This window comes from Anomaloglossus baeobatrachus, chromosome 7 (assembly GCF_048569485.1).
Source record: "Anomaloglossus baeobatrachus isolate aAnoBae1 chromosome 7, aAnoBae1.hap1, whole genome shotgun sequence".
Taxonomy (NCBI): domain Eukaryota; kingdom Metazoa; phylum Chordata; class Amphibia; order Anura; family Aromobatidae; genus Anomaloglossus; species Anomaloglossus baeobatrachus.
Window position 1 is genome coordinate 236,757,888 of NC_134359.1, and position 25,855 is coordinate 236,783,742.

Consider the following 25,855-nt stretch of genomic DNA (forward strand, 5'->3'; position numbering starts at 1 on the left):
CCTGTGATCGCTTACTTTTTAGGTGGTTTGGATTAAGGGACATGGACATAAGAGAATTGTAGTGCTGAAGAATGACATGAAGGGTGAGTGAATTTATATTTGGCAGTTGGCCACTATATAGATAGATTTATTTATTTTTAATTTTATATGTCCCTTTCATGTCAACTAACGGCCATAAATGAGCACTTTACTAAATGCTTTGCTTTTGGAAATCCTTCTGTAATCTGAGCTGTTCTGATCACATTATCACTGGCTGAGAATCTCCTGCTTCCTGTGATGTCACTGCAAAATCTCTGTTCCATGCTTTGGAAACTGCCGTGTGGTGGTGCTTCCCATGTGGGTAGGGCTCTATTCAGTGTTCTTGTGCATGCTCTTCCTGCAGACACCGCTTTTCCTTGTGGGAGGGGAGTTTAGGTGAATTTAATAAGGGGGGGGGGGGGATTCCTCACTGCTGGCTTCCAGTCCAGCACTAGGAGTGCTGGGAAATAAAATCAGCAGATTTGATCGTTAACTTTCTTTGTCGCTCCATTGGGAGACCCAGACAATTGGGTGTATAGCTTCTGCCTCCGGAGGCCACACAAAGTATTACACTTTAAAAGTGTAACCCCTCCCCTCTGCCTATACACCCTCCCGTGCATCACGGGCTCCTCAGTTTTATGCTTTGTGTGGAAGGAGGCACACATCCACTCATGCATTCTCATATTAGTTATATCGGTTGGAAGAAAAGAGGGCCCCCACGGGGCCCCCGGCATGTTCCCTTCTCACCCCACTACGTCGGCGGTGCTGTTAAGGTTGAGGTACCCATTGCGGGTACAAAGGCCGGAGCCTCATGCCGTCTCCTTCACCATCCCTTAGCGGCTCTGGGAGAAGTGGGATCCTGACCGGTCATCCATTTACTGGGACCGTGCTCCCTCCGCAGCCCCTGTGGGAATCTGCCGGACAGGAGTCTATTCATCCTCAGGGACCGGGCCCTGCATCTCTAAGGTACTCTGTGTCCCCATGGGGACTGTGCATGGAGCGCCTTCTTCCGGGACGCTGCAGCAGCTGCTGATTTGAGAAGACCGGCGGACTTCCGCGCCGACCGCGCCTGCTTGTCGGCCGCGGTCTTAAATTTAGTCCCCGGCTTCATCGCGGCCTAGTAGCAAAAATCCCGGGCCTGCCTGTCAGGGGTAAGGGCGGGACTACCGACCTGACGTCGGATGTGAGGGCCGGAGCATCCTGTATGTTTCCTCCCCCCTCACTGATCACTGTGGGGACCCCAGATTCCCGCACTTTCCTAGACGCCGCCCACGGCTCACTCCTCCCCTGAGAGCTCCGGCAGCCATTTTTTTTGGCATTCTGCCGGTGGAGGATTATCAGGGAAGAGCTCTGCAGCTCTGGGAGACCTAAGGCAGGGAATCTGGAGGACACACACTCCGCTTTTTAGCGGTCGGTAAGCCACACCGGTCACCCGGTGCTGGTCCCCCCTAGGGTGCCGGAATAGATACGTATTCTATATATATATTTCTGTTCGGTCGGGCTGTATACCCTTTCCCATATATTCTCAGTGATCACTCTCCTAGGAGACAACAGCATGTCGTCCACAAGGAGCAAAGGTGCTAAGGCACAGGGTTTTTTTGCGGCCTGTACCTCTTGTGGGGCTATGTTACCTGCGGGTTCCACCTACCCTCACTGTGAGCAATGCTCGACCCCTGTTTCGCTTGCTCAGCCGGAGCCTCGGTCACTAGTGGGCCACAGGTGGACGTCGCAGCTCAGGGCTCTGACCCTGACGTTGCCCTCAATCTTGATACACCTGAAGGGGACGCCTTAGTGAATGATCTTATCTCGTCCATCAACCAGGTGTTAGATCTCTCTCCCCCACCTCCACCTGTAGAGGAGTCGGCTTCTCAGCAGGAGAAACACCAGTTTCGGTTCCCCAAACGTACACGGAGTGCGTTTTTCGATCACTCTAACTTCAGAGATGCTGTCCAGAAGCCCAGAGCGGTTCCGGACAAGCGCTTTACTGACACACGTTACCCCTTCCCCTCTGACGTAGTTAAGGGTTGGGCTCGATGTCCCAAGGTGGATCCTCCAGTCTCTAGATTGGCGGCTAGATCTGTGGTATCGGTTGCAGATGGCTCATCGCTAAAAGATGCCACTGACAGGCAGAGCTCCTGGTGAAATCCATCTATGAAGCCACGGGCGCGTCTTTTGCCCCGGCCTTTACAGCCGTGTGGGCACTCCAAGCTATCTCAGCTTGTCTGGCTGAGATTAATGCGGTCACACGTAATTCTGCTCCGCAGGTTGCGTCTTTGACTTCTCAAGCGTCAGCTTTTTCTTCCTACGCCATGAACGCAGTCCTAGACTCTGCTAACCATACAGCGGTGGCATCCGCTAATTCTGTGGCAGTCCGCAGGGCCATGTGGCTGCGCGAATGGAAGGCAGACTCGGCTTCCAAGAGGTTCTTAACCGGTTTGCCGTTTTCTGGCGAACGATTGTTTGGCGAACGATTGGATGATATTATTAAGGAATCCAAGGGAAAGGACTCCTCCTTACCCCAGTCCAAACCTAAGAGACCTCAGCAACGGAAAATACAATCGAGGTTTCGGTCCTTTCGTCCCTCCGCCAAGCCCCAATCCTCTTCGTCCAGCAGGCCGGAGAAAGGCCAGAGGAACTCCTATGCGTGGCGGTCTAAGTCACGCCCCCAAAAAGCCGCCGGAGGCACTGCCTCCAAGGTGGCCTCCTCATGACTCTCGGCATCCCCGAACCGCATCCTCAGTCGGTGGCAGGCTCTCCCGCTTTTGCGACGCCTGGTGGCCACATGTTCAAGACCGATGGGTGAGAGACATTTTGTCTCACGGTTACAGGATAGAGTTCAGCTCTCGTCCTCCGACTCGTTTTTTCAGAACCTCTCCGCCCCCCGCTCGGGCCGACGCACTTTTTCAGGCAGTGGACGCTCTGAAGACAGAAGGAGTTGTGATCCCCGTTCCCCCTCAGGAACATGGTCGCGGCTTTTACTCCAACTTGTTCGTGGTGCCAAAGAAGGACGGATCATTCCGTCCCGTTCTGGACCTCAAACTACTCAACAGACATGTGAGCACCAGACTGTTTCGGATGGAATCTCTCCGCTTGGTCATCGCCTCGATGTCACAAGGAGACTTCCTAGCATCGATCGACATAAAGGATGCTTATCTCCATGTGCCAATCGCACCCGAACATCAACGCTTCTTGCGTTTCGCCATCGGGGACGAACACCTTCAGTTCGTGGCATTGCCTTTCGGCCTGGCGATAGCCCCACGGGTGTTCACCAAAGTCATGGCATCCGTTGTGGCGGTCCTACATTCTCAGGGCCACTCGGTGATTCCCTACTTAGACGATCTCCTAGTCAGGGCACCTTCTCGGGTGGCGTGTCAACACAGCCTTACCGTCGCTCTGGCGACTCTCCAGCTGTTCGGGTGGATCATCAACTTCCCAAAATCCAAGTTGACACCGACCCAATCACTGACTTACCTCGGGATGGAGTTTCATACACAGTCAGCGGTAGTCAAGCTACCGCTGGACAAACAGCTTTCTCTGCAGGCAGGGGTGCAATCTCTTCTTCGGGGTCAGTCACACCCCTTGAGGCGCCTCATGCACTTCCTGGGGAAGATGGTGGCAGCGATGGAGGCAGTGCCGTTCGCGCAATTCCATCTGCGGCCACTCCAATGGGACATTCTCCGCAAATGGGACAGGAGGTCGACTTCCCTCGACAGGAACGTCTCTCTTTCCCTTGCAACCAAGACGTCTCTTCAGTGGTGGCTCCTTCCCAATTCTCTATCACAAGGAAAATCCTTCCTACCCCCAACCTGGGCTGTTGTCACCACGGACGCGAGCCTGTCAGGGTGGGGAGCGGTTTTTCTCCACCACAGGGCTCAGGGAACCTGGACTCCGGTAGAGTCTTCCCTACAGATCAATGTTCTGGAGATAAGGGCAGTGTATCTAGCCCTATTGGCTTTCCATCGGTGGCTGGAGGGCAGACAGATCAGTATACAGTCGGACAACGCCACTGCCGTCGCATACATCAACCACCAGGGCGGCATGCGCAGTCGTCATGCCTTCCAGGAAGTCAGGCGGATTCTGCAGTGGGTGGAAGCCACAGCCTCCACGATCTCCGCAGTTCACATCCCGGGCGTAGAAAACTGGGAAGCAGATTTTCTCAGTCGTCAGGGCATGGACGCGGGGGAATGGTCTCTTCACCCAGACGTGTTTCGAGAGATCTGTCGCCGCTGGGTAACGCCGGACGTCTATCTCATGGCGTCACGGCACAACAACAAAGTCCCGGCTTTCGTGGCCCGGTCTCGAGATCAGAGCTCTGGCGGCGGACGCATTAGTTCAGGATTGGTCGCAGTTTCGACTGCCTTATGTGTTTCCTCCTCTGGCGATGCTGCCCAGAGTGTTACGCAAGATCAGGTCCGACTGCCGTCGCGCCATTCTCGTCGCGCCAGATTGGCCGAGGTGGTCGTGGTACCCAGATCTGTGGCATCTCACGGTGGGTCAACCGTGGGCGCTTCCAGACAGCCCAGACTTGCTGTCACAAGGGCCGTTTTTCCATCTGAATTCTGTGGCCCTCAACCTGACTGTGTGGCCATTGAGTCCTGGCTCCTATCGTCTTCAGGGTTATCTCAGGATGTCATTGCCACCATGAGACAGGCCAGGAAACCAACGTCTGCCAAGATCTATTACAGGTCTTGGCAGATCTTCTTATTTTGATGCTCTGATAATGGTTTTACTTCCTGGCCTTTTGTCTTACCCACTTTTCTTTCATTCCTTCAATCCGGAATGGACAAGGGTTTGTCACTCGGCTCTCTCAAGGGACAAGTATCGGCGCTCTCCGTATTTTTTCAAAAGCGCCTAGCCAGGCTTCCGCAGGTCCGCACGTTCCTGCAGGGAGTTTGCCACATAGTCCCACCTTACAAGCGTCCGCTGGAACCCTGGGACCATAACGGGGTGCTAACGGCTCTTCAGAAACCACCTTTCGAGCCGCTGCGGGATGTCTCTTTATCACGTCTTTCGCAGAAGGTGGCATTTCTAGTGGCAGTTACATCACTCAGAGTGTCGGAGCTTGCAGCGCTGTCATGCAAAGCCCCCTTCCTGGTCTTTCACCAGGATAAGGTGGTTCTGCGTCCTGTCCCGGAATTTCTCCCTAAGGTGGTGTCTCCTTTTCATCTCAATCAGGATATCTCCTTACCTTCATTTTGCCCTAATCCAATTCACCAATGTGAAAAGGATTTGCACTCCTTAGATCTAGTGAGAGCACTCCGTCTCTACGTGTCTCGCACGGCGCCCCTGCGTCGTTCAGATGCGCTCTTTGTCCTTGTCGCTGGCCAGCGTAAGGGTTCGCAGGCTTCCAAGTCAACCTTGGCTCGGTGGATCAAGGAACCGATTCTTGAAGCCTACCGTTCTTCTGGGCTTCCGCTTCCTTCAGGGCTGAAAGCCCATTCTACCAGAGCCGTGGGTGCGTCATGGGCATTGCGGCACCGGGCTACGGCTCAGCAGGTGTGTCAGGCAGCTACCTGGTCTAGTCTGCACACTTTCACGAAACACTATCAGGTGCATACCTATGCTTCGGCAGACGCCAGTCTAGGTAGGCGAGTCCTTCAGGCGGCGGTTGCCCACCTGTAAGAGGGGGCCGTTTCGGCTCTTTTTATCGAGGTATTCTTTTACCCACCCAGGGACTGCTTTTGGACGTCCCAATTGTCTGGGTCTCCCAATGGAGCGACAAAGAAGGGAATTTTGTTTAGTTACCGTAAATTCCTTTTCTTCTAGCTCCTATTGGGAGACCCAGCACCCGCCCCTGTTCCCTTCGGGCTGTTGTTCTTTTGTGTACACATGTTGTTCATGTTGAATTGTTCTTTTGGTTCATGGTTTTCAGTTCTCCGAACATCCTTCGGATTGAATTTACCTTAGACCAATTTATAAGTTTCCTCCTTCCTGCTTTTTCACCAAAACTGAGGAGCCCGTGATGCACGGGAGGGTGTATAGGCAGAGGGGAGGGGTTACACTTTTTAAAGTGTAATACTTTGTGCGGCCTCCGGAGGCAGAAGCTATACACCCAATTGTCTGGGTCTCCCAATAGGAGCTAGAAGAAAAGGAATTTACGGTAAGTAAACAAAATTCCCTTCTTTCTGGATGAATTCTGGAAAGCAATTTGGTTTGTTTTTAAAGTTATTTCTGGTAAAACCAAGTAGTGCGTTTTAGGGTTAGAAGCACCTCTTTAATTATCTACAAATGTAAGCAACTTTTTTTTTTTTTTTTTTTTCTTCAGTTTCTCCTCAAACAGAAAAAGAACTGGTGTTCCTCACCTCGCCTGTCGATCTCTTATGTGGCCCTGTTCCTTCATGCCTTCCATCTCCTCAGTTACATCCTGATCCGGTGGTTCAGCTTTCTGGAGACCTCATGTTATTTGAAGAACATTTTTCTGGTAAAGACTCACACCACTTGTAACACAGGCATGATGTTTTATTTGCTACCACTCGGACCAATGTTTTAGCATGGATAAACGTGAGCAAAAAAAAACCACAATGTGCTGCAGTGGCAGTTCAAAGCTGATGCCACTCATCAATTCAAGTCTAAGGCCCTGTGTGCACAGTGTAGTTTTGGGTGCATTTTGTTGCCCTAAACTGCATGTGTTTCCTTAACCAGCAAAGTCTGGGGTCAGAAAGGCTGTGCGCACATTAGTTCTCTTTTGCCTCCAGTTTTGGGTGCAGAAAAAAGCAGCATGTCAATTCTTTTTTGCGTTTTTCCATTCAATATAGTGAAAAAAAGCAACAAAAATGCATGCATCTTTTGATGGTTTTTTTGTTTTTTTTTCCCTCAACCAGAGATGCTTTTTTTCTGCTAGAGGGTATGTTTTTGCTGAAGAAACTAAACAAAACTGCAGTTTGAACACACAGCCTTAGGTTGTGTGGACATCATCAGACTGCACTCTGCTGTCTACAGAATGGAGAAGACTGAATTTATTTATTTTTTTTTTTTACTTATCACTTGTGCTATGATTCTCTCAACTAAACTAAAAAAAATAAAAAAAATAAATGGGGGTGCATCTTTTATAATCCATATATAGATCACCGGTGAGGTGCAGAGAGTCACAGGAGGCAGGGTTGCAGCTGAAAGAGGGAGGTGACATGAGTGGGGCTGGAAGGAGGAGGTGTTGTGGCGGTGCGATGTGAGCGCCATGGATCTCCGGGCAGTGGAGGAAAATTGCTGCAGAGGTTGCACACGCATGGACAGATCTGAGAGCCCAAATCTCAGTCTACGCATGCGACTCCAATGCAGCCATTTTTTCTGAAGTCCATCAGGTTGGAGGCGGCGCGCACAGGTTGAGATCTCGGCTCTTCGAGATCTTAGCCTGTGCTGCCTGCACATCCATTTTTCCTGAAGCCCATCGTGTCCACTACTTGCATCATGCACCCCCTCCCCGGACTCTAGGGTTAGACGACCCCCCCCCCCCACCTCACCTAAATTTAGAAAAAAAAATTCTTTGTTTTTCCTTTTTATAATCCAAAAAATACAGTATTATACAGATATATGTTTTATTCATGTGTATATAATGTGTTTTGTATACATTTTTCTTGCATTTATTTATACGGTTTCCTCTCCAGGTTTGATGGAGGCTGACCCCCAGAGCACACAGTCTAACCACTTGCCGTTGGTGAAGAATGCTCCTTCTAACGGTGTGGAAGAGCCTGCCGAGCCCTCGGTTACTGACCCAACAGAGTCCAAGTTTTCAAAGGAAATACTGGAAAGCCCAGTCAAGAAACAGAGTAGAAACCGTGTCAGACTAGCTGCAAACTTCTCATTTGCACCTGTCACAAAATTGTAAAACTTGATTTATTTTTTTGTATTTTTGTTTTCAATGTCTGCACTTAGACACACAGGGTTCCTGCTGATATGAAATCTTAAACAAGCAGCGAGCCCCTGGCGATTTGCTGTACACTTGGTCCTATCCCTTCCTATTATGCTGCTTCAAAAGCTTTTATTTTTAAGCATTGATGGTATGAATTTTTTTGAGACCTGGTTGGACGGGTTTCATTATATCAATGGCGGAAAAATTGTTCTGTGGAAAATAAGTTAAGTTCACTTTTTTATTTTGTTGGCCTCATCATGAATAGAAGCCCAAATCTTTAGTGTGACTTTGTATATTAGACTGTTTACATCAATTTCTTCAAGCAGTATTATACTTAGGGCAATGTCAGTCGGCTCAGTGTCTGGTACAGTTTTATCTTTTTACGACAAGGCTCCACCTTCTAGATCCTTTGTGAAGACAATCTTACCCTTTCCCTTCTCTTTATTGGCACTCTTAAGAACATAATGATAACTTGAGGGTGTAGGATTTGACTATGCAGCAAACTTTAGGATTTCTACATAATTCTGGTGTTTCAGGTGACTTGCGAGGACTGCACAAAAGTATTTTGTAAAAGTTTGGAAGTAATTATACAGTGTAAAGTTTCCAATATATTTTTTTTTTTATTTATTATTTTTTTTTTTTTTTTTTTTATTTCTCTTTTGCACTGAAGAACTCCAATGTCCAACCATATGAAGCAGGCTGCCTTTATTTCCTGTGATCCACAGATGAGTTTCCAAAAAGTCAGATGTGCTTTGTTGATTTGCATTGACTGGGAGAATAAGTTACCTAGACCATGTCTTGGGAAGGATGTAAAGGTTTTTGCACGTATAGGTTTCTGATTTCTTACTACATTACTATGCATCTAATGCATAAATCATGGATGAAGGTGCAATTGCAGGTATAGCACAGTCAACTTAAGTAGGTGTTGCCATTTCCACTGAAACATAAGGGTTGCCCACAAGTGGAAACGTCAAGGTTTTCCTCCGTGAACCTTGATTTGGCTTACCTTTCTTTTTTTTAAAGACTTGGCGGGTGAAGGGGCAGTGATGGTTTGACAGAAGGGCATATTTGTCTTTTTAATTGTCTGTAGATGTTTTTATCGAGATGGGTTTTGGAAACCTAGGAGTAGACACTGGATGGCTTTTTGAGAAAGGCCGCACTTTCAGTACAGTCGGTGGACTTGGTTTGACCGTACAGTGTCAGAAGGCCTCAGACTCCTTCTAGGCTAACCTGGCTCTTACAATGGCTTGTATTTGCCAGGTGAGAGATGGTTCCTTGTAGAACCTTCTACTAAAGGTTCTACCCTTGTTTTGTGTTAGGTTCTTTGCAATACGCTTTGAAAGAGAAGGAAGGGTCCATAGCCATCTAATTAAAGTACTTTTACGTCATGGCTATTATGTTTTACCTTCTAGATTTTGCACAAGAATCTTTTAATTGTGGCCACTTCCAACTGAAAGTTGTAGCTACTGTGTAGGTATAAGAATTGTGTGTATGTCGGGTTTTTGCTTATTTTCTTTGTCCCTCTCCTTCTGCACTTCTAAGCTTGAGTCCTTGACCAAGGCAGTTCCTCTACTAGTGGTGGTGGGTTCAGATATGAAGTCCAGAATAAGGTTTTTGTTTTGTTTTTTTTTTTGTTTTTTTTTAAGGCTGCTTTTAAATAAAGTTCTGGTTGTATAACTATTCAGTGTAACCTTATGCATTAATTGTGATATTTCATAAGGCGGACAGAAGACAATGTTGTGAGTTGCGTTATCGTTTCACTTGTAAACTGCAAGTCACCTGAAACACTCTGGAAATATAATGTAATTCTACAGCATAGAGGTTATTCTATTTGTGATAGCTGCTATGTATTTTAATTTCCCTCCAAGAATTCTTTAGATATCACCATCTCCTTAGAGAAAGAATAATAAAATAAAATTATCCACTTTGGAGGATGCAAGTTACCATCCATACTAAAGTTCAAAGTCTAGTACTTAATTTTAGACAAAGCATTCATTATGAGGCTGATTTAAATACTTTATTTGGAAGAATAAATTTTTCGTTTGTAATTGGAATAAAGGGTAACCACTTTGTGGAGGCTGTTGAAGCTGTCTGGGCTTAAAATTATGCACTGTCGTGTTTTTTTTTTTTTTTCTAAGTTTGTCTCAATATGTCCATTTTTATTTTTTATTTTTTTTTTTTTTTTTTGTTGTTGTTTTGGGACCAAATTTTTGTGTGTCAATAAACTACTTGCAAGCATTGTCATGTGTTTTTCCTTTCTCTTTGTGTACACTACATCATGATGGCCCAATAGTAGAATTCCTCTGAGAGAAAAAGGGGAAAATGGCACTTTCTGAGCCTTGACAGAGGAAAGGCTGTAGGGAAGGGTTACCCAGCGCCTGGCCCAAGCATCTTTGCCAGTCTTTCATTCAGCAGACTATTCGTGAGGGAACCCCGAGCTTCGCCTCCGATCTAAGGCCATGTTCACACTAGAAAAATGATTTTTCTTAAGAAATTTCTTGAGTGAAGGATTAGCGCACCTGCGTTAAAAACGCACCAATAACGCATGTGCGTTTTTGGTGCGTTTTCTTTCATGTTGGTCCCTGCATTTTTTTAATGCCTTTACAGCAATAAAGCACATTTAAAATAAAAAATAAAATAGATAATACAGAGATAGATATATGATAGAGGGATAGATAGATATAGATATTTAGGGGAATAGATAGTATAGAGGGATAGATATAGATAATAGAGGGATATAGATAGATAATAGATATTTAGGGGTATAGATAGATAATAGATAGATATTTAGGGGTATAGATAGATAAGATAGAGGGATAGATAGATAGACAGATGATAGATCGACAGAAGGATAGATAATATAGAAAGATAGATAATTGATAGATAGATATAGATAGATAATAGATATTTAGGGGTATAGATAGATAGATGGATAATATAGATAGGATAATAGAGGGATAGATAGATAGATAATATAGATAGATAGGATAATAGAGGGATAGATAGATAGATAGATTAGATAGATAGATGGATAGATGGATACATAGATAGGATAATAGATGGATACATAGGATAATAGATGGATAGATAGATTAGATAGATATAGATAGAGGGATAGATAGATATAGATAGATAGAGGGATAGATAGATATAGATAGAGGGATAGATAGATATAGATAGATAGAGGGATAGATAGATAGAATGATGGATGGATGGAGGGATAGATATTCCAGCTTTATTTATAATGTTTCCCCCCACACACACACTGCACTTCTCATGGCCGGTAATGTGTTCACATGACCGGCCGTGAGAAATGTCCTGTAGTTCCCCGCAGCCTCGCTCAGGAGCCGCATTCAGCACTCGCTCCCTGACCCGTGGAGAACTGTCACGCGGCTGGAGCAGGGCTGGAAGCGCCGGGGGACATCGCTGTGGATTACGTCGGAGCTGTGTCTGGGAGGGGTTAATACAGTGGAGAAAGAGGGGCTTTTTGTCTTTTTATTCAAAATAAAGGATTTTTCGGTTTGTGAGTGTTTCTTTACGTTCACTTTCAGATTAGTGACGGCGTGTCATAGACGCTGCCATCACTAATTTTGGACTTAGCGGCAGCTATTAGTTGCCGTTAACTCCATATTACCTGGATTGCCCCCCCGCATCACGGCATCTGGAGGAGCCGGTAACACGCCGGGATTGTCGCATAATGGATGCGACAGTCCCGGGGCAGCTGCGGCTGATATTCTCAGCTGGGGGAGGGGGCATTAACCCTGTCCCTCGCTCTCCCCAGCCTGAGAATACCGGGCCGCCGCTGTGTGCTTACCCGGCTGGACGGTAAAAATACGGCGGAGCCCACGCTTTTTTTTTTTTTTTTTTTTTTTTTTTTTCTCTTCTCCTTCCTTTTCCTGTCCTAGTGACATCACTTCCCTGCAAAACGCAGTGCAGGGAAGTACACAATGTCCCGAAAACGCAAAATAACGCGGGAATAACGCAGGAATAACGCACATCACTTGCTACCTGCGTTATTCCTGCGCGATTTCATGATTACATTACAGTCAATGGAGTGAAATAACGCAGTTAGCTGCAGAAAATTGACATGCTCATTCTTTTTCTTAAGAAAATCCTTTCAGTAGATTTTCTTAAGAAAAAAACGCAGTGTGTGCACAGCTAATTTTTTTCCCCATAGGTTTTGCTGGGGAATGTCTGCAGAAAGATTACAAGAATTTCTCAAGAAATTTCTGCAGCAAAAACGGACCAAAAACGCAGGTAAAAAACGCAGTGTGTGAACATAGCCTAAGGGTCTGAAGTGAAGAGCTTCCTGAAATCCTTATCCCAGGAGAAGGAAGGGAATGGAAGAAGGCATGGAAAAATCTTCACCCCTGTCAAGTCTATCAAACAGATCCGAAATGGGAGTGTGAGTCTTCAGTCGCCTCTCATTAATCATGTTCTTCTGACACAGATAGAGTGGCACTACTGCTTCCCTCTAGATGAGACAGGCTGGTCATAGCTGTTAGGTCCACAATGGGCTTGGTGGAGGAAAAAACCTGTAAGACTGTGGTGGACGTTATGTTCAGGGGCCTTGAGAAGACGCAGTGTCTGGCCTTCCTGATCGCTAAGATCAGTTCTCTCATCAAAACTAAATGGAAGAAATTAGAAAAGCGGGGTTCTCTTCCATCCTCATTCAAGAGAAAATACCCCTTTATCGTTCCTATGGGAGACCCAGACCATGGGTGTTTAGCTTCTACCTCTGGAGGACACAAAGTACTACACTTAAAAGTGTAGCTCCTCCGCCTGAGCTTATACACCCCCTGGTGAGCAGACCCAGCCAGTTTATCGCTTTGTGTTCAGGAGGCATACATCCACACATGCATTCTCATGATTTTTTCCCTTTTGGAACGAGATTAAGAAGTGCGGGTCCACATCTGGACCCCCGGCATGTCCCTACTCACCCCACTGTGTCGGCGGTGTTGTAAGGTTGATTCTTAGGCTGGAGCCTTACATGCCGTGCTCCTTCACCATCCCTCCTGGGCTCTGGCTTGAAGTGGGAGCCAGCACGGTCTCCATCCGCAGCCCTTCAGGACCCTGCTGGAACGGAGCGCTCCTACCCAGGGACATGGCCCTGCGTCTCAAAAGCTAAGTACCTGAGACGTTTATATTTCGGGGTCCCTCTACTTAATTGTTGGGGGAGAGTGTGCTTATTATGTTTTCTGACATTTCCAGCGGGTTCTCTAGCTGTCGCCTGAGAACCGCGCCGATGGTGCCTGCGCGTCGGCCGCGCTACTCAAATTTAGGCCCCGGCTTCGCCGGAGGCCTAGTTTCTGTTACACTGCCCTTGCATGTCACTCATGCAGAGGGACAGGCTCGGCTCCTCCCGGCGGCCGTTCTGTACAGGGGAGGGACACTCCCCACTGCAGTGTGTCCCCTCCCCTGTAGGTCTCAATGGCCCTCCAGATCCCGCTCTCAAGCAAGTCCCGCCCCCTCTCCGCTCCGGCGGCCATTTTTTCAGCGTTCTCTCTGCGATCAGTCATTGCAGCGCTGGTCTGCAGCATCCCTGCTGAGGTGCTCTGCCTGGGGGTCCGGGCTTCGGGATCTGGAGGGCACACAACACCGCTCCAGCGGTCTGGTAAGCCACAACCGGTCTCCGGTTGTGGACCTCTGTATATACTCTCTGGGTGTCATTCTCTGGCAGAGCCCCCACTCCAGCAGCATGTCTCACACGAGGAGCAAGGCCCCAAAGCTTTATGCTGTATGCGCTGCATGTAAGCTTCTGCTGCCTGAACCGAGCACCTATCCACATTGATGCCTGCTCTAACTTAACGGTGCCACAGCCTGGAGTCTCACCCCCAATGGTCTCTCAGGCTGCTCCTGCTCCTGTGGCTGAACCCCCGGCTTGGGTAGAATCCTTTTCTAGGTCTATCTCCCAGTCCTTTGCTGAGTCCATGGGACTTCTGTCCAGGACTCTGATGAATATGCATCAGCCCCCTTCACAGGGTGCCTCTGCTGCTAGGGGTCTCTCAGGACCGGAGCTCACAGAGGATTCATCATCAGGCCCAGACCCCGTCCTCCTGAGAAGAGACGCAGGGTTCCCTCTCCCTCCTCCTCCCGTGGCTCTGATTCCAGAGCTGACTCTCAGGATGAGGAGGATGCCTTTTACAGGGGGCTCGGAGGCTAACTCCATGTACCCTATTGATCTGTCCGAAATTGACTCAGATCTTAGTGACTTGATTGCTTCCATTAATTCTGTACTGGATCTCAATCTGCCAGTATCAGAGGAGCAACCCTCTCTGGCAGAAAAGCACCAGTTTACCTTGCCTAAGAAAGCAAAGAGTGTGTTCTTTAACCACTCCAGTTTTCAGGCCGCTGTGACCAAACCCAGGGCCTGTCCTGACAAACTCTTCCCAAAGCGTGGTTCTGATGACCGTTTTCCCTTTCCACCTGAGGTGGTCAAGGAGTGGGCTCACTCCCCAAAGGTAGACCCTCCGGTGTCTAGGCTCGCAGCCCGGACCGTTGTCGGTGGCTGATGGCACTTCCCTTAAGGATTCCACTGACCGCCAGATTGACCTTCTGGCCAAATCCGTGTATGAAGCTGCGGGGGCCGCGTTTTCTCCGACTTTTGCAGCAGTGTGGGCTCTCAAAGCCATCTCTGCTTCTCTAGAGGAGATGCATTCCCTCACCAGGGAATCTATGCCCGAAATGGATGCCTTAACTTCCCAAGCTTCGACCTTTTCATCCTATGCCATGTCAGCCATGCTGGAGGCTTCTCACCGCACTGCGGTGGCTTCGGCTAATTCCCTCGCTATCCGCAGAATCTTGTGGCTTCGAGAGTGGAAGGCAGATGCTTCTTCAAAGAAGTACCTTGCTGGGCTCCCTTTTGCTGGGTCCCGGCTGTTCGGAGAACAGCTGGATGAAATTATTAAGGAAGCAACTGGCGGGAAGAGTACTTCCATGCCACAAACCAAAGCCAGGAAACCTCCCCAGGGTAGGAATCAGTCGAGGTTTCGCTCCTTTCGTTCCTCCAACTGGTCGTTCTCTAAGCCCTCGGCCTCGTCCGCCAGCTCAGCCAAGGACCAGAAATCCAACTGGCGCCCAAAAGCGCGTCCACAGAAGACCGCAGGAGCTGCTGCCACTAAGGCAGCCTCCTCGTGACTATCTGCCCGCTCCAGCAACGTCCTTAGTCGGTGGCAGGCTCTCCCACTTTGGCGACGCTTGGTTTCAACACGTCTCCGATCAGTGGGTGAGAGATATCATCTCCCACGGCTACAGGATAGAATTCTCTTCCAGTCCGCCAAACAGAGTTCTTCTCTCAACTCCTCCCTGCTCCAAGGCTGCCGCCTTCTCACAGGCCGTGGCAGCCTTGCAGGCCAATGGAGTAATTGTACCGGTTCCCGCTCAGGAACGGTTCAGAGGTTTCTACTCAAATCTCTTCCTAGTTCACCTACAGGGGTTGGCAGTGATTCCTTACCTGGACAACTTTCTAGTCAAGGCTTCATTCAGCGCAGACTGTCAGCGGAGTGTCTCGCTCACTCTCGCCACTCTAGCCCAATTCGGGTGGCTGGTCAATCTGCCCAAATCCATTCTGACTCCGACCCAGAGTCTCACGTACCTAGGGATGCAGTTCGAGACTTTGCCGGCACTTGTGAAGTTGCCCTTAGTCAAACAGCAGTCCCTCCAACTGGCAGTGCGCTCTCTGCTGAGGCCCAGCCGTTATACCCTCAGGCGTCTGATGCAGGTGCTGGGTCAAATGGTGGCGTCAATGGAGGCTGTTCCCTTTGCCCAGTTCCATCTGCGCTCCCTGCAGCTGGACATTCTCCGCTGTTGGGACAAGCGGCCTTCCTCCTTAAACAGGTTAGTGGCTCTGTCGCCACAAACCAGGAGCTCTCTTCAGTGGTGGCTTCGGCCTCTCTCCCTGTCCCAGGGACGCTCCTTCCTGGCCCCGTCCTGGGTGATTCTCACCTCGGATGCCAGTCTATCCGGCTGGGGAGCGGTATGTCTCCACCACAGAGCGCAGGGCACTTGGACTCCGTCCGAGTCAGCCCTTCCAATCAATGTGCTGGAAACCAGAGCTGTGCTTCTAGCTCTCCTAGCTTTTCACCACCTGTTGGCGGGCAGGCACATCCGAGTCCAGTCAGACAACGCGACAGCGGTTGCCTACATCAATCACCAAGGCGGGACACGCAGCCGCCTAGCAATGTTGGAGGTACAACGCATCCTTCAATGGGCGGAGGACTCCAAGTCCACCATATCCGCAGTCCACATCCCAGGCGTGGAAAACTGGGAGGCAGATTATCTCAGCCGTCAAACCGTGGACGGTGGCGAGCGGTCCCTGCACCCGACAGTGTTCCAGTCAATCTGCCGCAAATGGGGCACCCCGGACGTGGACCTAATGGCATCCCGTCACAACAACAAGGTTACCGTTTACGTGGCTCGCTCCCACGACCCTCAGGCATTTGCCGCGGACGCACTGGTTCAAGACTGGTCCCAGTTTCGTCTGTCCTACGTGTTTCCCCCTCTAGCTCTCTTGCCCAGAGTTCTGCGCAAGATCAGAATGGAGGGCCGTCGAGTCATCCTCATTGCACCGGACTGGCCCAGGCGAGCTGGGTATCCAGACCTGCTCCATCTGTCCGTAGAGATGCCGTGGCATCTCCCGGACCATCCAGACCTACTCTCACAAGGTCCGTTTTTCTGCCTGAATTCTGCGGCTCTCAAATTGACGGCGTGGCTCTTGAGTCCTGGATCTTGACGGCTTCTGGTATTCCTCCTGAAGTCCTCTCCACTATGACTCGGGCCCGTAAGTCTTCCTCCGCTAAGATCTATCACAGGACTTGGAAAATTTTCCTGTCATGGTGTCGCTCTACTGACCATCCTCCTTGGCCATTCTCCTTGCCGACCCTTCTGTCTTTTCTACAGTCCGGTCTGCAGCTAGGACTGTCCCTCAACTCTCTCAAGGGACAAGTCTCAGCTCTGTCAGTACTGTTCCAGCGACGTCTCGCTCGGCTGGCTCAGGTCCGCACCTTCATGCAAGGCGCGTCTCACATCATTCCGCCTTACCGGCGGCCCTTGGATCCCTGGGACCTTAATTTGGTTCTCACGGTTTTGCAGAAACCCCCCTTTGAGCCTCTTAGGGAGGTCTCTTTGCATCGTCTTTCTCAGAAAGTGGCTTTTCTGGTGGCCATAACTTCCCTCAGGAGAGTCTCTGATTTGGCCGCGCTCTCTTCGGAGTCACCTTTTTTAGTGTTTCATCAAGACAAGGTGGTTCTTCGTCCGACTCCGGACTTTCTTCCTAAGGTGGTCTCCCCTTTTCACCTTAACCAGGACATTACCCTACCTTCCTTTTGTCCGGCTCCTGTTCATCGCTTTGAAAAAGCGCTGCATACTCTGGATCTGGTACGGGCGCTCCGGATCTGTGTCTCGCACCGCTTCTATTAGGCGGTGCACTTCTCTTTTTGTGCTAACCGCAGGTCGGCGCAAGGGTCTCTCTGCTTCTAAGCCGACCTTAGCCCGTTGGATCAAATCGACCATTTCGGACGCCTACCAGAGTTCTCAGGTGCCTCCCCCGCCGGGGATCAAGGCACATTCGACCAGAGCTGTTGGTGCCTCTTGGGCTTTCAGGCACCAGGCTACGGCTCAACAAGTCTGTCAGGCTGCCACTTGGACTAGCCTGCATACCTTTTCGAAGCACTACAAAGTGCATGCTCATGCTTTGGCAGATGCGAGCTTGGGCAGACGCATCCTTCAGGCGGCTGTCGCCCATTTGTGAAGTTAGGTTTTGCCTACTTCTTTGTTCGGTTTATTTCCCACCCAGGGACTGCTTTGGAACGTCCCATGGTCTGGGTCTCCCATAGGAACGATAAAGAAAAAGAGAATTTTGTTTACTTACCGTAAATTCTTTTTCTTATAGTTCCGTAATGGGAGACCCAGCACCCTCCCTGTTGCCTGTTGGCACTTTTCTTGTTCCGCGTGTTTTCACCGGCTGTTGTCGTGGACAGTTTCCGGTTGTTCCGGCTATTGCTCTGTTCTACTTGTGGGTGGCTATTCTCCTTCAGCTTTTGCACTAAAACTGGCTGGGTCTGCTCACCAGGGGGTGTATAAGCTCAGGGGGAGGAGCTACACTTTTAAGTGTAGTACTTTGTGTGTCCTCCAGAGGTAGAAGCTAAACACCCATGGTCTGGGTCTCCCAATACGGAACTATAAGAAAAAGAATTTACGGTAAGTAAACAAAATTCTCTTTTTTCTGTTCACCATTGTTGTGCAGGGCTGGAGGGGGAAGGGGAGTCCCTTCCCACCATTTTTCTTTATTATATTTTATCATGCTTCCTTGTCAGAGCTAAGCCCCGGGGGGGGGAGGGGGGCCATCAGTGTTCTGGGTGAGTTATTTCCTCACTTGTTTTCTCACATTAGCTCTGCAGAGCATTGCTCCCTCATTACAATCAGAGTTGGCGGCTCATCAGCCAGAGGCTGCAGTCACATGTTTTATGCCCTGCACAACTACAGCAACAACTATAAGACTTTTAATGTATCCTGCCACGCTGAGCTACTAGGGGATGATAGCACCTCTTCCTTCTGTGAGTCCGGTGGCCCTGTAGCTTAACCCCCCCCCCCCCCCCGCCCGCCACCACCGCAGCAACCACTGCCAGCCCAGAGCCTACGGCTCCCAGTCCCCTGGAATGGGTACAGTTCCCAGAACCTGGTGCTGGCTATGCAACATCGTCCTCACACCCCTCGAGGCCCCTAGACAGAACGCAGCCTGATGACACCTCTATAGAGGGTCCTTCTGATAAGAATCAGCACTCTGCTTCACCGGTTGCAGATCAGAAAAAGGGCATGACACCCATGGTTCTCCCTCTGGGGTACACAGATGGGGTTCTCCCACATGTTCCGCGGTCTCTGAGGAGCCGGAGGAAGGGTAATGATGATTGTACCGGGATGATTCCTTGGTTTCAACCTCCCCGAGCGATCAAGCTGCGATGGACTTATTGCAGCAATCAACCAAAACTCTGTATGTGGAAGATCTCCCATCCACTATTACTGACCCTGCGGTCTCCTTTAAAAGGGTGAAGAAACCTCAAACAAAAAAAAAGTTTTTTGATGCCGCTTCGGTATCCGTAAACTCATGGAGTCCCGGTACCCCTTTGGCTTAGCTGTCTCGAAGGGCTGGGCCGATCCGGCCTCTGTGGACCCTCACCCGGCTTTCGCCTGCCTGAAGGACCCTCCTGTCTTTTTACTTGATGGATCCTCCTTCAAGGACCCGACAGACAGACAAGTGGAGCAACTCGATCGCTCCGCCTTGAGGCTGCGGGTTCCTCTCACCTTCCGTGTGGGTCGCACAGGCACCAGGACTACCAGTTTCCCTCAGACCCTCACAGATGTAACAGTTCACTTTGCTGCGGCGGCAGAGTACCTCATGCAGGCCTCCCTTGACGCTGCTACCTGTGCAGTTATTGCTGCCTCAAATACCATAGCCATCCGTAAGGCCCTCTGGTTCCGATAATGGAGAGCGAACTCTATCTCTAAGAAGCCTCTCACAGTACTCCTTTCAAGAGCGATGGTTTGACAATCGTCTGGACAGACTCTTTTGTCTGACACCACGGGAGGAAAAGAGTACCTCCCTCCCCCAACTCTAGCCCAGGATGTTTTTTTACTAGACACGCGGGGCCCGACCTTCTCAGCCCTCCCAGAGTCCACCACGTCCTGGCAGTCTAGAGAAAAACCGAGGAGTCTTGTCCTCCCTCAATCTGCGCTGCCGCCTCAGACCACAAATGGGTGCGATACCTTGTGTCTTCTGGTTACCACATTGAATTCCGGACTCAAACCCCCCCAAAGGCTCCAAAACACCGTGAGGCCTTCTCCTCAGCTCCCTTAAGGGGCAGGTTTCATCTCTCTCAATATTCTATCAATACCGCCTAGCTTGCAATCCGCAAGTCAAGACTTTCCTCAAGGGTGTTTCCTATCTAGTTTCCCTGTATAAACGGTCGCTGGACCCATGGGACCTCAATCTCGTTTTTTGAACGGTATCCAGAGGTCCCCTTTTGAACCTCTTAAATGTTCTCTTGCTCTTTTCTCCTGGAAGGTAAAATTCTTTGTGGCGATTACATCCATCAGACAAGTTTCGCAACTGGCAGCACTCTTGCTGCGAACCCTTTCTGATCTTTCATCAGGACAAGGTGGTTCTACGCCTTCTTCTGGATTTTCTTCCGAAGGTTACTTCCTTGTTTCATATAAACGAGGACATTGTTCTGCCTTTTCTTTATCGTTCCTTTGGGAGACCCAGACCATGGGTGTTTAGCTTCTGCCTCCGGAGGACACACAAAGTACTACACTTAAAAGTGTAGCTCCTCCCTCTGAGCTTATACACCCCCTGGTAGCCAGTCCTAGCCAGTTTATCGCTTTGTGTTCAGAGGGTACATCCAGCGCAGACTGTCAGCGGAGTGTTTCGCTCACTCTCGCCACCCTAGCCCAATTCGGGTGGATTGTCAATCTTCCCAAATCCACTCTGACTCTGAACCAGAGTCTCGCGTACCTAGGGATGCAGTTCCAGACTTTGCCGGCACTTGTGAAGTTGCCCTTAGACAAACAGCTGTCACTCCGGTTGGCGGTGTGCTCTCTCCTGAGGCCCCGCCGTTATACCCTCAGGCGTCTGATGCAGGTGCTGGGTCAAATGGTGGCCTCCATGGAGGCGGTTCCCTTTGTCCAGTTTCATCTGCGTCCTCTGCAGCTGGACATTCTCCGCTGTTGGGACAAGCGGCCTTCCTCCTTACAGAGGTTAGTGGCTCTGTCGCCACGGACCAGGAGCTCTCTTCAGTGGTGGCTTCGACCCCTCTCCCTGTCCCAAGGGCGCTCCTTCCTGACTCCGTCCTGGGTGATTCTCACCACGAATGCCAGCCTATCCGGCTGGGGAGCGGTACATCTCCACCACAGAGCACAGGGCACTTGGACTCCGTCCGAGTCAGCCCTTTCTATCAATGTGCTGGAAACCAGAGCTGTGCTTCTAGCTCTCCTAGCCTTTCACCACCTGTTGGCGGGCAGGCACATTCGAGTCCAGTCAGACAACGCGACAGCGGTTGCCTACATCAATCACCAAGGCGGGACACGCAGCCGCCTGGCAATGTTGGAGGTCCAACGCATTCTTCAATGGACAGGAGGACTCCAAGTCCACCATATCCGCAGTCCACATCCCTGGCGTAGAAAACTGGGAGGCAGATTCTCAGCCGTCAATCCGTGGACGGTGGCGAGTGGTCCCTGCACCCGGCAGTGTTTCAATCTGCCGCAAGTGGGGCACTCCGGATGTGGACCTAATGGCATCCCGTCACAACAACAAGGTTCCGGTTTACGTGGCTCGCTCCCACGATCCTCAGGCCTTCGCCGCGGACGCTCTGGTTCAAGACTGGTCCCAGTTTCGTCTGTCCTACGTGTTTCCCCCTCTAGCTCTCTTGCCCAGAGTTCTGCGCAAGATCAGAATGGAGGGCCGTCGAGTCATCCTCATTGCACCGGACTGGCCCAGGCGAGCTTGGTATCCGGACCTGCTCCAACTGTCCGTAGAGATGCCGTGGCATCTTCCGGACCGTCCAGACCTGCTCTCGCAAGGTCCGTTTTTCCGCCCGAATTCTGCGGCACTCAAATTGACGGCGTGGCTCTTGAGTCCTGGATTTTGACGGCTTCTGGTATTCCTCCTGAAGTCATCTCCACTATGACTCTGCCCCGTAAGTCTTCCTCCGTCAAGATCTATCACAGGACTTGGAAAATGTTCCTGTCCTAGTGTCGCTCTTCCGGCCATTCTCCTTGGCGACCCTTCTGTCTTTTTTACAGTCCGGTCTGCAGCTAGGACTGTCCCTCAACTCTCTCAAGGGACAAGTCTCAGCTCTATCAGTGCTGTTCCAGCGGCGACTCGCCCGGCTGGCTCAGGTCCGCACCTTCATGCAAGGTACGTCTCACATCATTCCGTCTTATCGGCGGCCCTTAGATCCTTGGGACCTTAACTTGGTCCTCACGGTATTGCAGAAACCCCCTTTCGAGCCCCTTAGGGAGGTTTCTTTGTATCGTCTTTCTCAAAAGGTGGCCTTTCTAGTTGCCATAACTTCTCTCAGGAGAGTCTCTGATTTGGCCGCGCTCTCTTCGGAGTCACCTTTTTTGTTTTTTCACCAAGACAAGGTAGTTCTCTCTCCGACCCCGGACTTTCTTCCTAAGGTGGTCTCTCCCTTCCACCTTAACCAGGATATTTCCTTGCCTTCCTTCTGTCTGGCCCCTGTTCATCGCTTTAAGAAAGCGCTGCATACTCTAGATCTGGTGCGTGCTCTCCGGATCTATGTGTCTCGCACCGCTGCGCTTAGGCGGTGCACCTCTCTTTTCTTCGGCGCTCTATTGGGAGACCCAGACGATTGGGGTGTATAGCACTGCCTCCGGAGGCCACACAAAGCAATTACACTAAAAAGTGTAAGGCCCCTCCCCTTCTGGCTATACACCCCCAGTGGGATCACTGGCTCACCAGTTTTCTGCTTTGTGCGAAGGAGGTCAGACATCCACGCATAGCTCCACTGTTTGTAGTCAGCAGTAGCTGCTGGCTATATCGGATGGAAGAAAAGAGGGCCCATATGGGGCCCCCAGCATGCTCCCTTCTCACCCGCGGTGGTGCTTGTAAGGTTGAGGTACCTATTGCTGGTACAGAGGCTGGAGCCCACATGCTGTTTTCCTTCCACATCCCCTGGAGGGCTCTGTGGAAGTGGGATCTTGCCGGCCCCCAAGCTCTGGGGCCGGGCTCCATCCACAGACCCAGAGAACCTGCTGGATTTGGAGCGGGAGTGCCGTTCAGGGACAAGGCCCTGCAACATTCAGGTACTCTGTGTCCCCGGCAGGCACGGACACTCTCAAGGCTTGCTGAGCGTTATAGTGCGCCGGGGACAGTAGCGCGGTGCGCTGGGGTTAGGTCACTACAGCTTTGCTGAGTGACGTTACATGTAGGGAACTACTGCGCCGACCGCTACTGGAGCGGCGGCGCAGCTGCGACTTGTGGTGCGCCGGGGACTTTGCGCCGACCGCGCTTTTACGGCGGCGGCGCTTCTAACTTTAGCCCCCGGCTTCTGCGGCCTAGCGCCGCTTCGTTCCCGCCCCCACCCTGTCAATCAGGGTAGGGGAGAGACGCTGCTCAATAGGCAGCGCCGAGGGCTGGAGCTTTATTTACATGCTCCAGCCCTCTCACTAGGCACAGTGGGAAGCAGGCTTCCCGCTCTTCGTCTGTATACGCCCAGGGCCCGTCCCCCCTCTCCACAAGGACGCCGGCAGCCATTACACATGCGGTCTGGCTGGGGAAAGGCAGCAGGCTCTGGGAGACCCAGACTAAAGGGATTTCGGCGACCACACACCCGCTCCTAAGCGGGCGGTAAGCTGCACTTAGTGCTGGCCCCACTTGTGCCTCAGTGATATATTAGTGTACTTTTTCTTGGTACCATATATATATATATTTGCACTGTAAGGTCGCTTCTTGGCTGGACACCCTGTACTGCTCTGAGGAGGCAGCAACATGTCATCCGCAAAACGCAAGGGTGCCAAGGCACAGGCTGTGTACACTGTTTGTACTGCATGTGGGGCTGATCTACCGGCAGGCTCCAAAGACTCACATTGTATGCAATGTTCAGTCCCAGTGGCACTTCGTCAGCCAGAGCCTAATGTGGTGGTAGCCCAGGCTGAGACGCCTGTGAACCCTGCCCCGGTGACGGGGACAGACTTTGCAGTTTTTGCTGATAAAATGTCTGTGACTATGGCAAAAATCCTGGAGACCTTGCAGTCCAGGCCAGTTGCTCAGGCCATGGACACTGCGGTGTCTATGCTCTCCGGTCCCCCTCAGTTGGAACTAATCCGTACTTCAGGGGGGTCTCAAGCATCACAGGCTGAAGTCTCTGACTCAGATGACAGTCCCAGGCAGCCTAAGCGAGCTCGCTGGGAAAGACCCTCCACGTCTTCACACTGTTCAGGGTCTCAGCGACAAGAGTCTCTCTGTGATGAGACTGAGGACGGTGACCAGGATTCTAATCCTGAGGCCCCTCTCAATCTGGATGCCCCTGATGGTGACGCCATGGTTAATGACCTTATATCGGCAATTAATAGGCTGTTGGATATTTCTCCCCCAGCCCCTTCTGCAGAGGAGGCAGCTGCACAGCAGGAGAAGTTCCATTTCCTATATCCCAAGCGTAAATTAAGTGCTTTTTTGGACCACTCTGATTTCAGAGAATCGATCCAGAAACACGACGCTCATCCAGACAAGCGTTTCTCTAAACGTTCTAAGGATACCCGTTATCCTTTTCCCTCTGAGGTGGCCAAACGCTGGACCCAGTGTCCAAAGGTGGATCCCCCAATTTCCAAGCTTGCGGCTAGATCCATAGTCGCAGTAGAGGATGGCGCTTCACTTAAAGATGCCAACGACAGACAGATGGACCTTTGGTTGAAATCTGTCTATGAAGCTATCGGCGCGTCGTTTGCTCCAGCATTCGCGGCCGTGTGGGCACTCCAAGCTATTTCAGCTGGTTTAGCACAGGTGGATGCTGTCATACATCCAGCAGTACCGCAGGTGGCGTCCCTAACTTCGCAAATGTCTGCGTTTGCGACCTATGCTATCAATGCTGTCCTAGAATCTACGAGCCGTACCGCTATGGCGTCCGCCAATTCTGTGGTTCTGCGCAGAGCCTTGTGGTTAAAGGACTGGAAAGCAGATGCTGGTTCCAAAAAATGCTTAACCAGCTTGCCATTATCTAGAGACAGACTGTTTGGTGAGCCATTGGCTGAAATCATAAAACAGTCCAAGGGTAAGGACTCTTCCTTACCACAGCCCAGAGCAAGTAAACCTCAACAGAAAAAGTGGCAGTCGAGGTTTCGGTCCTTTCGAGGCTCGGGCAAGGCCCAATTCTCCTCGTCCAAAAGGACTCAGAAAGAACAAGGGAGCTCAGATTCCTGGCGGGCTCACTCACGCCCCAGGAAAACAAATGGAGGAACCGCTTCCAAAGCGACTACCTCATGACTTTCGGCCTCCTCCCTCCGCATCCTCGGTCGGTGGCAGGCTCTCCCGCTTTTGCGACATTTGGCTGTCACAGGTCAAAGACCGGTGGGTAACAGACATTCTGTCTCGCGGGTACAGAATCGAGTTCAGTTCTCGGCCTCCACTTCGGTTCTTCAGAACCTCCCCACACCCCAACCGAGCAGATGCCCTGCTGCAGGCGGTGGACTCTCTAAGAGCAGAAGGAGTCGTGATCCCTGTCCCCCCTCTCGAACGGGGGCGAGGATTTTACTCCAATCTCTTTGTGGTTCCAAAAAAGGACGGCTCCTTCCGTCCTGTTCTGGACCTAAAACTGCTCAACAAGCATGTGAACGCCAGGCGGTTCCGGATGGAATCCCTCCGCTCAGTCATTGCCTCTATGTCTCAAGGAGATTTCCTAGCATCAATAGACATCAAGGATGCTTATCTCCACGTGCCGATTGCTACAGAGCACCAATGCTTTCTACGCTTCGCGATAGGAGACGACCATCTTCAGTTCGTAGCTCTGCCATTTGGTCTGGCGACAGCCCCTCGGGTGTTCACCAAGATCATGGCGGCAGTGGTAGCAGTCTTGCACTCTCACGGACACTCTGTGATCCCTTACTTGGACGATCTACTGGTCAAGGCACCCTCTCAAGAGGCATGCCGACTCAGCCTGAATGTTGCACTGAAGACTCTCCAGGCGTTCGGGTGGATCATCAACTTCCCAAAGTCAAATCTGTCACCGACCCAATCACTAACGTATCTTGGCATGGAGTTTCATACTCTCTCAGCGATAGTGAAACTTCCGCTGGACAAGCAGCGGTCTCTACAGACTGGGGTGCAGGCTCTCCTTCAAAGTCAGCCGCACTCCTTAAGACGCCTCATGCACTTCCTCGGGAAGATGGTGGCGGCAATAGAGGCGGTTCCGTTTGCGCAGTTTCATCTGCGTCCACTTCAATGGGACATTCTCCGCCAATGGGACGGGAAGTCAACATCCCTGG

At 50.7% G+C, this 25,855-nt stretch overlaps 2 protein-coding genes across 7 annotated transcripts in view; both read left to right on the top strand.

Moving 5' to 3' along the window:
* The window catches only part of MARF1 (meiosis regulator and mRNA stability factor 1), a 154,138-nt gene extending 144,034 nt beyond the window's left edge, over nt 1-10,104 (top strand). For all 6 annotated transcript variants that reach the window (XM_075317965.1, XM_075317967.1, XM_075317964.1 and 3 more), the window contains exons 23-25: nt 23-83; nt 6,284-6,439; nt 7,620-10,104. In XM_075317965.1, coding sequence (XP_075174080.1) covers nt 23-83; nt 6,284-6,439; nt 7,620-7,840 — 438 coding nt within the window. In that variant the 3' untranslated portion in view covers nt 7,841-10,104. The remainder of the gene's footprint in view (nt 1-22; nt 84-6,283; nt 6,440-7,619) is intronic.
* The window catches only part of LOC142246673 (meiosis regulator and mRNA stability factor 1-like), a 45,052-nt gene continuing 27,937 nt past the window's right edge, over nt 8,741-25,855 (top strand). Inside the window, exons 1-2 of the mRNA XM_075319738.1 lie at nt 8,741-8,762; nt 8,955-9,029. Of these exons, the coding sequence (XP_075175853.1) occupies nt 8,741-8,762; nt 8,955-9,029 (97 nt within the window). The remainder of the gene's footprint in view (nt 8,763-8,954; nt 9,030-25,855) is intronic.